The following is a 17,314-nucleotide window of genomic DNA, read 5'->3' as shown; positions in this document are numbered from 1 at the left end:
ATGTATATGTATTTTGGGCATGACGGGGTCTTGTCCCGTCCTTATGTCTAGCACTCCAGTAGAGGTTCGTAGATACGCAGTGTGGGTTATGTGGTCTCCCAAGGTTGCCATTATGTATATATATATATATATATATATATATATATATATATATATATACATATGCATATTATTTTGATAGCCTAAAGGCTTATGTCTATAAAAGTAATTATGTTTCAAATGAGGGATGATTTTCTTATAAGCTGAGCTTGAATTTGATAAAAGAGCATTAAATTAGTAGGATAAGTCATAGAACGAGCGGTGCTCGGTGGTTAGCCCCGGGTATCCGTCGCGGCCCCTAGCTGGGTTGTGACAAAGAACTTACCCCAAGATGATTCCACCAAAAGTCCTCTAGAAATCGCCCCTAATGCTCTGTAGACTTAGGTTTTTGGTGAATGGAACTAATAATTCAAAGTTGGGAATAAAAACAAGGTTTCTGGTTTAGTGATTTTCGCTGGGGCGAGCAAGTCCAGCTGCCGTGAACTCGCCTCAGCGGATACCCATCCGCTGGGGTACAATTCATTAATTGCGTCATGCTTTTGCTCCTGTGGACTAAGTCCTACTTGGGCGGATCCACAGAGGCGAACACCCTCCACTGGGGCGAGACACCAGAAACCAGTAATTCCCTAGTTTCACCAAGTCTCAACCTAAAACCCCAACAACCATCCGGGACCTCATGGATACAACCCAAACATGCCGACACAAGTAAAAACATGCTACGAACCTATCCATGACTTTGGAATTCCAAACAGAGGTCACTTTGACTCGGTCAACACCCAAACGGCTAAAATGAAATTTCCAACCAAATACCCAAAACGCCCTCTAAAGCCTCGGGAACCAAACCAGCTACCCCACCAAGTCATAAATGACCCTCCAGACTTCACGAGATTGACATAATTCTAAAAAAAAAAAGTCCGTTTACACAAAAGTCAACTATTGGTCAAACATTTTTCACATATTCAACTTAGAACTTCTAACTTCCTTAAAATCAAACAAGGCTAGTCCGATCTCTCCGGGAACTATGCTACCCATCCCCACAAGTCAAACATGCTCTAACGATGCCAGGGGAAAATTCAACAGGGGTAAAAGCATCAAAAACACAATAACGACCAAACAGATCGTTACATGGACTACTATTTTGAAACTTACCTTGCCCCCATGTTTGATAGTATTTCTCCTTTTACATAATTCCCAAATAATCATTGTTGGCACAACTTGTAGAATTGGCTTTAGTTTCTCTCCACACTTTAATTTCCACCACGTTCTAATCACTTGATGAAGTTAAACTAAAGTTATTTGTACTCTTGCTGCATTCATAAATACTTTCCATATACCTGATGCAAAATTACCTGTCAAGAACAAATGTTCTACAGTTTCTTGATGAGGAGTATTGCAACAGTAGCATCTAGAAACAACTGCAATTCTCATTCCCATTAAGATGTCATCAGTAGGTATCTGAATTTCCACAGTCTCCACAGAAAAATGACATCTTAATTGGAACTCCCTTGATCCATAGTTGCTTAAAATCCTACTGTACCTTCTCCTTCTGTCTCAATAACTCCCAAGCACTATTAACTATAAACTTACCAGTACTAGTAGGCACCCACCAAGGCTTGTCCCAAGTTCCTTGCAAATGTTCTATAAAAATCTTTGATTTGATGTGTTCCACTATATCAGTTGGAAAATATTGTTCTAACATCACATCTTTCCATTCCCCTTCCTCAATGAGTGCGGATAAGAAATTTAAAATTTAAGATATAAAATCAATAGTCCAGATCGAAAGTTTTTCAAACTAATGTTTCTTCTAGAGATACTAATCGGCACGTGTGTTGCACATGTATTTTATCACGTTTTTAATACTAATATATATAGAAAATCATAGTTCAAAGATATATATTTAGTGAGGGTAAGAAATTTGAAGTTTTAAGACACATAATCAGAGTCCAGATATGAATGTTTGTCAAATACTAATTTCTCTTTTAGAGATATATATTGAATGTGGGTAGAAAGTTCGACTATGAAACACTGGATTCGGTCAAATCCATCACACTTGTATTTACACATATGTAGAAAGTTCGACCGTGAAACATTTGACTCTGTCAAACCCGCTATTACATGATTGGATCCTTCACAATGCATCGAGGGTAGATCACGTGTATATATCATAGTCTCTCTTATCTGAAATCACGTGTAAATTATGTCACATAAATTGGAGCAGACAAAGGGAGATGTAACCTTTCAATACCGGGTTCACCTGAACGCAATACTTTTGGTGTGATACAAAATTTATGTATAAAAATTTAGATAAATTAGAGCTAATAGTAGTCATGGACCCATAATTTTAAAGATATAACGCGTTCAGTAATAAAAACCTTGAATATTAATGAAGAACGCAGAAAAGGGTTAATTATAAGCAATGGGCGGAGCCACTGTACTAGTGTGGGTTCGGGCGAACCCAATAACTTTTTTCCGACATTGCATTTATATTGGAAATTTCTCCGAATGTAGTTAACTATCTAATGCCGAACCCACTAAAGAAAATGGCTCTTGGTTCAGCTGCATGCATCCAAGACACCTTTCTTTCTTTTTTTTTTTGGTAAAACGTTTTTCCTTCTTTCTCTATAATTTAAAAAAAAAAAAAAAAAAAAAACCAAACAAACAAACAAACTAACAAGAAAAAGACAAAAGTTCCTAACAAAGAAGCTACACTCCCCTTTGCCATTGTCCAAACTCAAAAGCAAGTTCCCCGCTCCAGCTCACGTTTTTTCTTCAACAAATGAAGGTCTTGTTATTCCTTCTTCTTTTCTTTATTATTATTTTTTATTTTTTATCTCTTTATTTTCGAAGTAAGTGTTAATTTAATTTTGAATTTTATATTCTAAAGGTTGAGCTTGACAACTATATTGACTATGTGCGAGAATCTAACAATGCTTTCTTTAACTTAGAAGAACTTGGAGATCTTTCGAAGACAATTGTTAAAATAAATATGCACATAACTTGAAAGCTTATTTATTTGCTTGTGAAGTTAAGTTTGATATTACATGTCGCTATTACAACAGTGAAAATAAATTTTCTTCCATGAAGGTTATTAAAAATGACTTTCGAAGTAGAATTGGAGATGGTTTTTTGAATAACTATTTGAAAGTATACCTAATGATGCGAAACATGACAAGTCGTTGAGTGCAATTGTAATGATAATGTTTATATCACATATTGTGCTTAAGTGGTTGGTTATATATATATATATATATATATATATATATATATATATATATATATATCAGTACTTGTTCTTTAGTTTGGATGTTATTGCATATTAGCTTGAGCCTTGTGGTCGTAGTCCCGTGTTAAAATTACGAACCCATACACTTCAAATTTTGTCTCCGCCTCTTGCAGTGACGCAATCTGAGTTTCATTTTCAACCTTTTCTTGTAGACTTTTAAAAAAAAATAAAAAAATTAGGAGTAGGAAAAGGAAAAATGAGGGAAGGGATTACAAGATATGGAGTCAAACCTCACCAATACGGTGAAAATTCAGATAGTCAATCAACTGAGCTATTAAGAATCCCCACCTCTTCTCATAGATTGTGACACAACAATAAACAGGGTTCCTCGTTCTAATTTATTTGACACATTTTGTGGTCCTTTTAATTATCCTGATATGAGAAGTTCGGGCGTTCATTGTTTAAATAGTTATTTAATTATTGAAAATTTATGTGATAAAATTACGTTCTTTATTTGTCGCAAAAAGTAATTTTTATATCGCTATTTCGCACTAAACATCATTCCGGTCGATTTTTTTCAATTTTTTGGCATCCAAGTTCTTATTTGAAATTTATAGCAGCCATGCGGGTTTATTTTCAGTGTTGAGATTAATTAGTCCCTGTGGACTGATATAAACATAAAGAAAGCTTATTTTACTACATAAATTTTAATTATTGAGCGTCCATTTGAGCAATGAAATTATGAGTTTGACAGCGAATAAATAAGATCAATGCACACTAATTTGTAGGATAATTCACAAACATATATAGGATATCATTAACTTGGACATGAAAGATGTCTTTGAGTCACCTTTAGAGACATACTAAGTACTACATGTATTTGCTTCTATATTACGACCCAAAAAAAAAAAATCATATGCTTATATGAAAATATTCATTGAAAAACTAAATGAAAATAAATACTGTAGAAGAAAGACATATTAATAGCTAATATGCTTCTTTTGTTAATTATTTGTTTGCTGCATTTGAGTTTCTTCGCCATTTCTTGCTTCTACTTGAGCTTGAGAGACCTCATCCTGTCAATAAATAATAAGTTCATTAATCCAAACAATTTAGAAAAGAGATAATGTGATATTTCATCAGATTTAAATTATATGCACTAACTGTTAGAAATTTCAGTATAGTTTAACACGTGATAATAGATTACTCATGACTCTATCAGGTTACCATTAAGTTATAATAATTTATCATAGATATTTACTCATAACTACACTGTTTAGTGGAAAGAACTCAAACTCTAATTTATTACTAGAAAACGGATATTGTCCTAATATTTTCATGCGCTTAGCTTATCAAAATAATTAGAAAGTAATAGTAGATGAATAAAGTGTAACAAAAATTAAGATTCATTACTACATTTGCACTTGGAGTAATTAATGTACATCATAATCAAGAATCTATTTAGAGACTCAAGTTTACTTTTTATTTTACTACTTTATATTTTGAATTTTCTTAGTGAAAATTCTAGCTTTGCCACTCAATTAAGGGTGGATTAGAAAATAATCGTAATAATAATAAAAAAAATGACTTCTTAATTTTCCAAAACGTCAAATATTTTAGAATAAGTTCTGTTTACAAAAACGACTTATATTTGCGATCAGAGAGGAAGTATTATTTTACCTTTGTTCACCATCCTTGCAATTGTACCTATTGCTAGTTTCGCCAACACTTGCCTCTCTATATTTAGGCAAAGGAATTTTACCAGACTCAATGTCTTTGATATCTTCCACTATTTTTTCATAGTGCAATTTCACTTCTTCCTCAGTCTTGCCACAAGCCTTAGCCACATTACTCCACCTACCTGGTGTTTCCTTGTCAAAAATAGCCAATGCATTCTCAAACTTCTTGTTTTGCTCCCAAGTCCATGTTGAAGTTGAGGCCATTTTTGCAAAAACAAAGAACGCCCTAGCTAAAATTATAAAAGGAGAGAGTGTAGATGATGTTTTGGTACAGAAAAGGTTAACATGAATACTCCAAATGTATAGCAATTGAGAGACACAAATAGACAAAAATATGGTGGCCTGAAAAAATGCTTCTTTTCTGCTGCTGCTTTATTATGCGTTTTTTTCCTTTCCAAGTAGTCATAATTAATTACAGCTAATTATCATGAATTTTCTTGTGGGTAAGAGATTTAAGTTTTAAACACAAAATGATTATTCCGGATCGGAAATTTGTAAAGATATATTTTGAGTGCGGGTAAGCAATCTAAGTTTTATGACTCGGAAATATTAACGGCTCTTTGAGAGATGTATATTTTGTGCGGGTAAGAAATTTAATTTTTAAGATACAAAATCAGTAGTTCAGCTAGAAAAAATTGTCTGAAATTAACGTCTCTTTTAGAGATATATATCGAGTGCAGGTGAGAAATTTAGGTTTTACGACACTTAATTAGTAATTTAGATCGAAAAAATTGTCAGAAACTAACGTCTCTTTTAGAGAGAGATATTTAGTGTTTAAGATAATTAGTAGTCTAGATCAAAAAATATATCTGATATTAACGTCTGTTTTAGAGATATATATTGCGTGCAGATAAGAAATCTAAATTTTAAGACTCAGAAATATTAATAGCTCTTTTAGAGATGTATATTTGGTGTGGGTAAGAAATTTAATTTTTAAGTTACAAAATCAGTAGTTCAGATATAAAAATTTGTCTGATATTAACTTCTCTTTTAGAGATATATATCGAGTGAGGCTAAGAAATTTAAGTTTTAAGACACATAATTAGTAATTTAGATCAAAAAGTTGTCAGAAACTAACGTCTCTTTTAGAGAGATATATTTAGAGTTTAAGATACAAAAGCAGTAGTCCAAGTCGGAAAATATATCTGATATTAACGTTTGTGTTAGAGATATATATTGAGTGCGGGTAGGAAATCTAAGTTTTAAGACACACAATTAGTAGTTTAGATCAGAAAATTTGTCAGAACTAACGTCTCTTTTAGAGAGAGATATCTGGTGTGTGTAAAAAAATAAGTTTTCAAGAAGCAAAATCAGTAGTCCAGATCGGGAAATTTGTACGATATTAACATCTCTTTTCGAGATACATATTGAGTGACGGTAAGAAACTTTTTAAGACGCAGAATAAGTAGTATAGATTCAAAAATTTGTCTAATATTAATGTCTCCTTTAAATTCAGAGAATTTCCCGGAATTAAGAAAAAAAAAAAAGGGCAATCCAGAGCCAAGTCTTGTTCTCTGAGAACAAAAAAGTTTCAGAAAAGAAAAAGGATGGGTGCAGAGACTTGGTGGGGTCAGTTATAGCATCCTGCTTCTTGTTACGAAAGAAATTTCATAACAGAAGAAGATGAGGCAAAAAGGAAATGATAGAAGAGCGTCGAGAAGTTCAAAACCTTCTTGATCGAGAAAGCTTCGCCCAAAGGGCCTCATAGAAGCGGTCACGGTAGGCTAAAATCATCTCAAAACTGAAATGAAGAATGTAAAGTTCTTGTATTTTTCAATCATAAGGTTAACTTTTCAGTAGAAGCTATATATATATATATATATATATATATATATATATATATATATATATATATATAGCTTGTGTGTAAGAAATTTAAATTTAAGACACATAATTAGTAGTTTAGATTGAAAAATTTATGAGAAACTAACATCTCTTTTAAAGAGATATATTTAATGTTTAAGATACAGAATCCGTAGTCCATATATAAAAATTTATCTGATAATAACGTCTCTTTTAGAAATATATATCGAGCGCCGGTAAAAAATTTAAGTTTTAAAACACATAATTAGTAGTTTAGATCGGAAAATTTGTCAGAAACTAATGTCTCTTTTAGAGAGATATATTTGATGTGTGTAAAAAAATTAAATTTTAAGACACAGTATCAATAATCTATATCGGGGAATTTATACGATATTAATTTCTCTTTTAGAGATAAATACTGAGTGCTGGTAAGAAACTTAAGGTTCAAGACACAGAGTAAGTAGTCTTGATTGGAAAATTTGCAAAATATTAACGTCTCTTTTAAATTCAAAGAAATCCTACAATTAACAAAAAAAGGGCAATCCTGTGCCAATCCCATTTATGAAAATAAACAAAGTTTTAAAAGAAAAGAATATCTATTATAGCATCCTGCCTCTAGTTACAAAAGAAATTTCATAAGAGAAGAAGATGGGGCAAAGAAATAATTAATAGAGGAGTGTCGAGAAGTTCAAAACCTTCTTGATCGAGAAAGCACCCGCCCAAAGGGCCTCATAGAGGTGGTCACCCGCCCAAAAGTCATCTCAAAGCTGCAATGAAGAAAGTAAAATTCTTACATTTTTCAACCATAAGGTTGGCTTTTCAGTAGAAGCTAGTCATATGTATAGAGTGCGAGTAAGATAAGAAATTTAAGTTTTAAGACACATTTTTTTTAGTTAAATACCACTAAGCAAGCTTTAGTGGTTTTTTTTATTAATAAAATTAAAAAGTACAGATTAAAACAATACAGGTCCAACAAAACAAAATAGACAAACAAAAGGGGATTTGTGTTTCCTAATCAGATAAACCCTAAATCCTAAAGCAAAGAAACAACAACCATACTCCAATTAGCAAATTCTTGTCCAAATCTTCCTCTCAAAGTTGTATGAGTCACCGTTGGGATGTGTAAGAACCACCAAAGTTGTTGTGTTCCATCAAGAGAATCGGAGCTGCACGAGGTTGAATTCGAGCTGGTGTTGACTCCGACGACTCTTCATCTTCCTTCACTGCTCGAGCTTTAAATAGTGATCATGAGCAGCGTGATTGTAAGTATTCTCCTTCTTCTTCCCAGATCTTCATCTGTGCTTATATGCTAAGGTAGCTTAGTTGATTCATCTTCAAGAACTTCATCTGAACTTGCATGTTTCGAAGTAGCCTAGAACAATTTCTAAATATCCTGCTGCTGCGATAAATGAATGTCTTCCTTCTCCTTGTGGTTAGTATCATATAGAAGCAAGCACCCCAAGCTCTCACCGGGTACTATGAATCTTAACCAACTAGAGTATTTCTAAAGGATTAGAAGAAACTTTTCACTTTAGGTAGAACCTAAGCAAATCCTGAACAAAATTATTCTTATTACTGCTACCAGGGTTACTATCTGTTAAGCTTTGCCAAATATTGATAAATTCCCAATAAGATGAGCAACCTAATACCACACATTGAAAATCTGTCAATATGAGCAAATGCCTCCCATATAGAACCCTTATCTCAATCTAGATCTCTTCTCAGAATGTTCATGTCACGCCCCGAACCATGGCCTGGGCGAAACATGGCACTCGGTGCTTTACTGCATGTGACCGAGCGAACCACATGGCTTGCTGAATCATCATGAGGCATAACATGAGCGGAATATAATGTGAATGCATGATGAGCCTTTACAAAATGCAATAAGTCATAATACTTAATCAAAATACTTGTTTAAACATGAGTGCGGAAATAACATGAATGAGCCAAAATGGCTATACGACTCCGAAAGTGTGACATGACATAACTGACTTGTCTAGTCTATGAAACCTCTAACATAAGTCTGAACATGGAAAACATACTCGCTGGGACAAGGCCCCCAGCATACCTTAGATGCATAGCTAATCATTAAATAAAGAGTTGACTAAACCCCGAATGAGATGGGGCTCACCAATAAACTGATACGAATACTGTCCTACTGAGCAGATGTGTCGTCCTGTAAATCAGCACCTGCATCGTGAAATACAGGCTCCCGAGCAAATAAAAGGGGACGTCAGCACATTGAATGTACTGGTATGTAAAACAACTGAAGAAATAACATGGGACATGGAATAACATGATAAGAACTGAAACTGAAAACATGATCATGAACATGAGTACATATACATCTATATCATGCATAAAGTATCATGAGTAGGGAGAGCAGTAAATATAACCGATAACATGGTCTGGTACTTGCGTGATTGCGTCCTACCAGCAGAACACTCATACCTTGCCAGGGACATGAGGTTTAATAATATCATGAAAGGATCCAGTCATTATGAGAGATCGTCCGGGACATGGGTGGAGCGATCCTCATCCTACGGTGGCTACGTAGTTTCAAGCTATCTGAAGCCCTCCTCGGTAATTAAAGCAACTCCCAAAAACATGGACATGTAAAATAAGTGGCACTTGCTGCCCATGGTTTTCATGAATATAACTTGCTTGTACATGGATATCATGAATTATAGCTTGCTTGCATGAACTTGTTAAACATGTATAGTATTTTCTTGAAAATAGCATAATATATCATAAACTAGCATGCATAAACCCATGGAATGGGATATATGGGTTTTCCATAGATTATAGACAGATTTTTAATAATCATAAAGAAATATTAAGAACTCAATGATGGAATTATAACAATTCATACATAATATAATCATGGACATGGACCTAGGGTTATCATGAGCATGGTATAGAAACCCTAGTTTTCGTAAAGAATAATAATTTATAGATTATGAGGCGTGGGGAAGAACAATGATGTTCCCACACCTAGATAGTAACTCTACATACCTGGTAATGCTCCAAACTTGAATTAAATACTTTAACTTTGAAGAAGATTTCCAAAATCTTGAATTCTTGAACCTTGAGATGGGTTTTCTTGAAAACCCTAGTTTAGGAACAATGATTTCTTGCTTAGATTATTAGAGTATATGTTAGAATTGAGTTGGACGGGTTTGGATTGACTTACCTTGATGTTTTGGATTGTTGCTAGGGCTTGGAATTGTGAATAATGAAATAAAAGAACTGAAAGCTTGAATTTATACAAAAGTGAGGCGGAAGTTATATGGACATATTATACGGTCCGTATAAAGTTATACGGTCCGTATAATATGACCATATTTTATCATGGTTGAAACCAGAATGTCGATTTGAAGTTTCGTGAAGTAGGGACGAGTTATAAGGTCCGTATAAAATTAGATGGGCCGTATAACAAGTTCGTATAACATGACCAGTGAACGGACTGCTCTGTAATCCTTCAGTAAAATGGTCATAACTTTTTATACAGATGTCCCCTTGACCCCCATAATATACCGTTGGAAAGGTATTTCAAAGGGCTACAATTTCATTTAGGAAGTTTTCCCAAATTCCTAATTAATAAAGGGGTTATGGTCATTGGAAGTAAGACTTTCTACAAACTCACTTGCAAACATGTCCCGTAGAGTGGCTTCCAACTTTGCTTTTCCCAAAGACATTTCTTATGACTTGATTAGTTTTCAAAACACTTCCTATAACCCTCATATTGGTTCCATTATATTATCATCTTATGAGTCAAACCTTCGCCCGAAGCTACGAGGTGTTACAGTTCATATTCCTTAGATTAGGAATTTGAGCCTTTTTTAGGTTTAGGATTCTTCTTCATGTAGAGGGTAATTCATAAAATGAGTTGAAAGATACTTCACCTACAAAATCAAAGGCATAGTTAGTTAAAAAAATCTGCCAGTGAGTTCCCCTCCCTACACACATGCTGAATTAGCTTATTGCAAGTGCTCATTTCTTCCTGATATTCTCCATTTCCACAATGATAGACCATGGTGGTTCTCATATACCCTCCACTACTTTCTCCAACAGTTTTAAGACACATTATTAGTAGTTTAGATTAGAAAAATTGTCAGAAAATAACGTCTCTTTTAGAGAGATATAGGCACGAACATGACACGAGGCAGGAATGACATGAGTACTGGAAATAGGCACGAACATGACACGATTACCTGGGCGTGAGGCACATGATGATGGACATAAATACATGAATACTGGTTGACATGAATACATGAGTGCTAAACTGTCATGAGATACGAATACGTGTAAATATGGATATCATAACATTGGATCTAAATGTCGAAAACATAATTGTCACAACATGAGGGTTGAATACTAAGCGCGGGTAGGATTTGGACACTTAGGGACTTGATCATAGACGTTCGTATGTCACCATGGTAATATGAGATAGGAGTATGACTCAGGCTTTGAATGTAAGCGCAACTCGATGTGAATGCGACAGATTTGAGTCATATAACAAGAATATGATCCTAACATAGGTATTCACAAATCTCTAGCATAGGCATGATATGAATACGTCAAATCTGAGTAGAATACTCCTGAGATAAGTACCACAGGGTACATGAAAAGATATCTATTTGAATATAGGAATGCACCTTACTTCTGATTATCTTGTTAGTTGTTAATCATGATTATGAATACCTTAGCTCATCTTGCTCATTCTCGTGAGCGAACTACAGAGGACTGAGAGAAAAGGAATTATTGGTATTATTCACATGAGATAGTTTGCTTTAGAGAACAGACGTGACATGGTGCATTGTACATGGAGGACGTAACGTGGAACATGCGTAAATGGGAACGTGATTCATATGGCATGAAACGTGAATAGCATGACATCGGGCATGGGACCATGAGCAACCTGATACATTATAGATGCATATCGTGGCATCTGGACCTGATTTCATGAGTATTGAGCTAATAATAAGACATAAGTGTGATTTGCGTGGAGTAAAATTATAGGCTCACTCTTGGGTCAGAGACATAAGGCATGGATAAAATATTACCTTTAGAATTTAGATATACCGAAAGAATAGGACATGGTTCAACATAGCTTACTCTTATCACCGTGAGTGAACGCCCTTGTTATAAATAAGGCTCATGAAAGAATGGATTATAGGTATGTATAATTCGTTCCTCGAGCATCTAAGACATGGGTAGAAAGTCACTTTGAACATAAAAATGGCATAGGTACTTCGGAAAAGATAAGGGCATCCTTTGTGCCAAGCTACAAGATAGTTTAAAACATTAGCCAAAGAAACATAAGCACGAATTACATAGAATATTAGGTAGGACATCCATCTTGGTTCACCTTCATTATTATCTAACAAAATCATTGTTACGATACCGCTATAACTGGGATGCATAGCGAAATGGATTGGGGCACGAGTATGTGGTAACATGGAGAACATAATCATAAGAGTCAAGATCATCATCAGATTTGAAAAACACTTAGATGCTAGAACATGAACATGAGTATAAAAGCATGATAGATATGTGAGACCTGAATGCGGGGTTTTTTTTTTTTAGACATGAGCACACCTGATGTGCGAAACATGAAAGGACATTCCCTTGCATAGCGTACTATCGTATGAAGTATTAATTCTTGTATCTTAAATGTGGAGTGTAAAGCTCTAACATGGGCATGATATGGGTATGAAAGGCATGAGTAGAGTACGTTTGGGCATTAGTACCACATAGTACATGAATTACTCTGGAATTGGAACCGTTATACCCTTAAAACCCGCTATTCGATCTAGAGCTTTATCTCCTAACATAATTACCTAGTACTTGATCTCAACAGCATGACAAAAATCACATTCTACGCACCTTATCTTGGCTACATGAAACTGTGACCCTCTGACATAATCTCCTTAACACTTATCAACTTACAAAACACATAGTTTATATCGGCACCTCATCGCACGATCTCCCCCTTAGTTCAAAAGATGACGTCTAAAGCCTGTGGATCCCTTGAGTTAGCGATAAGTGGTCATCTAGTGGTTCTGCTAATTTCCTCTAACATACTGACGACTCATTTCTTCGGCTTACTTCAAGCAAGTCTTACTTACTGGGAAAATTGGATTACTTAAATGAACAGGTTTCTAATGTACATAATTGACATACTAGCTTTGTCAGTCTTGAGGAAAACTCTTTTCTGATAACCCTTAAAGGCTCTTCTTCTGTAGCTTGTTCTCTTATTGCTTAGATGTCTTTCTTCTTTCACCAATTTCTATACCTCAAATTTAACTTAAACCCTTTGGGTTCTAATACGCCTTCGGTGTATTCATATTGTTACATCCGGCATTTTTGTTTATTCGAAAAATTCAAGATAAATTGACTTGTGATGAATAAGGCCATAATTGGACATTTCTTGGTATGAATGTGTAGGTTATGAATACAATGGTGTGGAATTACGAAAGGAGGCCAAGGGCAAAATTGGAATTTTGGGAAATTTGTCCCATGAATTACAATAATTAGCCAACCATTTTGGGCTCAAAAAAAAATAAGTGAAGGGAGGCCCAATTTAAGGGGCCCAACCGGCCACCACACATCCAAGCCCATGGATTAATTAAATTCCATGGGAAATTATATATCATGGATAAGTATCAAGAAGTTTCAAGAAAAAGGAAAACAAGAACAACAAACAAAAAGAACAAGAGGGTTCGGGTGAGAGAGAGAAAAAGAAAGAAAAGAAAGAAAAAAATTTTGGAGCCAATTCTTTGGTTTAAAAGTTCATCTCTTGTGAAATTATTACCAAGTACAAAGCCCTCTACAAGTTGATATAAGTATTGTGGCAAGAAAACAATTTATCCTCCAAGTGAAGAACTTGAAGAAAGGTGAGGATTTCATGCTTTTGTTATGTTATAAATGGTATATGTATGTTGTAGTATGTGTGAAGGAATGAAAAGTATGAAAATTTTGTGTGTTGGAAGTGGTTGTGTTTGGGCCGTGAGCATGCTTGTGTTACATGTCCTTGATGATTTGAATTCATGTTGTAATTTAGTTGTAGTGTGATGGAAATTGTATTAGAAATGAAAGTGGGATGAATTAATGGAAGTTGGGGGATATTGCATGTTGGCCGTGTGGTGCCTTGTATGAAAGTGGATGGATTGAATTTATTTAATGCAATACTTGTGTTGTTATGACTTTGTGAAGTAGATGGAAGGATAATGGTTAAGCTAAAACGAAGAATTTGTTGGTTAAGTTGTTGTCGGAAAGTATGTCGCTTTAGCGTGATTTCATGAAAATTATGACTAATGATAATGAACTTGGGAATATGGGAATGTGTTTATGAACTTGTATGTTGAAAGTTAGGAAAAGATTGGAAAAGTAGTGACTTAATGGGAAGTTTGAATGTTTGTGTATCTTATGAATATTATGTGAAAATGGTATGGATGCCTCCGACGTATGTCGTAATGATTTTGGTGGATAATGAATATGAAAATAATGAGTTTGGTTTGGAAATGTAAGTTTGAAACGAAAGATGTTTCGTTATGTCGAAAGATGGCTAGTGATGCCATAGTGTATGTCTTAATGTTTATTGTTGTTTTAATGTCATTTCTGGGTTATTGTGTTAATGAATTGAGCCGAGCTAAGTCTCGGGGATGTTGTGTTAATGAATTGAGCCGAGCTAAGTCTCGGGGATGTTGTGTATACAGAGGAAATGCTGCCGAAATTTCGGTAGGCAAGCATGTGTTAAGTTGGAATATTGAAAGTTTGAAACTAACAAATGGTAAACTTGACCATTTCCAAATTTTGGACGAAATTCGGATTGACGACAAGCGAGCGTAAGGTGCTACCAAGGTATGTGAAGCATTTCCCTTTGTTCCTAGGCATGTTCCGGATGTGATAGGCTCGGCCGCGAGCCTTAAGTACGACTCCGTCCCCCGGAATTCGAGACGGAAAACCGCTCCAATCCCTTCAATCCAATTGAAGCTATTTTCTTACAAATTGCCTTTAAAGTGAATTTTTGTACAAAACTTCCCTAAACGGAGTCGGAACACTTCCAGATGATTATGGATGACCTTATAAGGTCTACTATCGGTAATTTACCTATGTCGCCTCGAGTTTATCCGCGGCGGGCCCACGAGGCCCGATACCTTCTGTATGATCTTAATTACTTTAGTTTTGCCCGATTTTCTCAGAAAACACCTAGACTACTATTCTGATCACGATACGACTGTTTTTATACAAATCTTACAAAATAGTTTATGACATTTGGAAATCTGGTTCTGGTTATAATCTGTCGTGCCTCCCCAAGTGACGTGTAGGCACGTACCTTGAAAACTATCTGAATACTTGGTTCGATCGGCCAGTTGGCCTACTTCTGTTCTGTTGAGTCTGTATGACGATCTGTATGTATGTGGTTCCTCATTAATCAGTTCGTGCACGTGCTATGATTCCTTTCACCGGATCCCGGGCCGGTACGTATATCGTGCGGTGGGCCGCCGAGCCCCATATGTGAATTCTGAAGTATGATGTGTCCGGTTTCGGGGTACTGTGTTATATGTCCGTCCCCGGTTACCGAGGATATATTACGAAGTATGATGAGTCCGGGCTCGGGGTGCTGTGTTATCTGTCCGCCCCCGGGTACCGTGGTTATGTTATGATGAGTGACGGAGATCGGAGAAGAATTTCTGATATCTGACGTGTTGTGGTGCCAATGGCAGGAATGGCGACCACGTTCTTGTACCCTATGTGTGATTTTGTCTGTCTGTATGACTTATGATTCTGTCTGTCCGTCCGGCTTATCTGTCCGACTGGTTATGATTCTGTATGTCCGTCTGGCTTATCTGTCCGACTGGTTGTGATTCTGTCTGTCCGTCTGGATTATCTGTCCGACTGGTTGTGATTCTGTCTGTCCGTCCGGATTATCTGCCCGACGGGTTACGATTCCATCTGTCCGTCTGGATTATCTGACCGACGGGTTTCGATTCCGTATGTCCTTATGGATCCCGATTCTGTATGTCCGCATGGACTCTGATTCTGTCCGTCTGGACCACGATTTTGTCCGTCTGTCGGGACTATGTCTCTGTCTGTCCGGCCTATGAGCCTGTCTATTATATCTCCGTGCTTCCGGTCCAGATCATGATTATGTTTGATATATTTCTGCTTTACATACTCGGTACATTTTTGTACTGACCCCCGTTTCCTCGGGGGCTGCATTACATGCCCGCAGGTACAGGCGCACTCGGTGACACGCCGCCAGCGTAGGGTTCTGATTCATCTATTTTGAAGAGCTCCTTTGATCCGGAGCGTACACTTTTGGTATATATCTTCTGTTTTCCGTATGTTCTGTATGTATGGAAATTCTGGGTACGGCGGGGCCCTGTCCCGTCATATGATTCTGTATGTCTGTAGAGGCCTGTAGATAGATGTGTGGGTTACGGGTTTCGTCTGTATGTTAGCCTTATCGGCTTATCTGTAAATGTCTGCATGTTCAGGTATATACATATATATATGTTTGCGCGCGTGCCGTATCTGTATCGGCCTACTTCTGTAACATCTGTTTTAAAAAAAAAATCTGTATGATACGAAATTCGGTCAGGTAGGTATGTACGGGTACCCAGTTAGGGTACCAGTCGCGGCCCACGGGGTTGGGTCGTGACACATATAGTTATCCACTTAGTAGTGCTAACTTGACTAAATAACTCAAATCGTACTTCTACTAACTCTGTTGAAAATTTCTAATTCACTGTATCTATTCAAACTTACTCACTATGCTTCTGTTAACCACTTGCTAGCATCATATTCTCTAATTCTTCTCTAAGTACTAAAGTGAAGCGTAAGGTTATTTCTAACTTTTCCTCCTTATCTGACTCTATTCTGGGGTTGTATACTATCTTTCTGAACTATAGACATGGATCGCACTTAGGGAAATTTCATCCGTCTCAAACAAGGAATTGGAACAACTAACCCCAAACTCCCTATACACTTTCAAAATTATATCATACTAATTTGAAATTTAAGTTTTATTTCATTTTTTAATAATATAATATATCAAAAGTAGTTCAAATCAGAAATTTGTCAGTATTTAACATCTCTTTTAGAGATATATACGAAATTTAAGTTTTAAGACACATAATCAATAGTCTAGATTGAGAAAAAAATGTCTGATATTAACGTCTCTTTTAGAGATATATATTGAGCGCATGACAAAAAAATTAAATTTTAAGACATAGAATCAGTAGTTCATAGCGAAAATTTGTCTGATATTAACATCTCTTTTTGAGATATTTTATGTGACTATTAGGTAAATAATTAATTATATTAATCTCCACATAAAATACTTAATTTGTGCAAAAGAAAGTGTGGAAAGTAGAGGCATTATCACGTATTATACCCGAAAGTCACACCTGGAGGAAGGAATAAAATATTTTCTTTGGTAATTTTAAAAAGCTCGAACACAAGATCTCTACGAGATATTTCTTAGTTGTAACATAAAATG

General features: G+C 35.7%; 1 protein-coding gene across 2 annotated transcripts; it reads right to left on the bottom strand.

Annotated features, from left to right (window-relative positions):
* Positions 1-4,047: 4,047 nt before the first annotated feature.
* LOC132602563 (protein RADIALIS-like 4) lies at positions 4,048-7,626 on the bottom strand. 2 transcript variants are annotated; one of them, XM_060315385.1, is made up of 3 exons: positions 7,500-7,626; positions 4,943-5,231; positions 4,048-4,338 (listed from the first exon to the last, which is right to left on the bottom strand). In XM_060315385.1, the coding sequence occupies exons 2-3, from the start codon at positions 5,203-5,205 to the stop codon at positions 4,314-4,316; spliced, it is 288 nt and encodes a 95-aa protein (XP_060171368.1). In that variant the 5' UTR covers positions 5,206-5,231; positions 7,500-7,626; the 3' UTR covers positions 4,048-4,313. The 2 variants fall into 2 exon arrangements, with proteins under 2 accessions (XP_060171368.1, XP_060171367.1); XM_060315384.1 differs by lacking the exon at positions 7,500-7,626 and having other exon boundaries at positions 4,943-5,315.
* Between the last annotated feature and the right edge of the window lie 9,688 nt (positions 7,627-17,314).

This window comes from Lycium barbarum, chromosome 7, assembly GCF_019175385.1.
Source record: "Lycium barbarum isolate Lr01 chromosome 7, ASM1917538v2, whole genome shotgun sequence".
NCBI lineage: Eukaryota > Viridiplantae > Streptophyta > Magnoliopsida > Solanales > Solanaceae > Lycium > Lycium barbarum.
This window is presented reverse-complemented; position numbering and strand designations above follow the sequence as displayed.

Excerpts from the sequence above, each read along its gene's own strand:
- LOC132602563 (XM_060315385.1), bottom strand. The coding sequence starts at position 5,205 with ATGGCCTCAACTTCAACATGGACTTGGGAGCAAAACAAGAAGTTTGAG. Across the intron at positions 4,339-4,942 it reads TGCAAGGATGGTGAACAAAG|GATGAGGTCTCTCAAGCTCA; the intron begins GTAAAATAATAC and ends ATTTATTGACAG.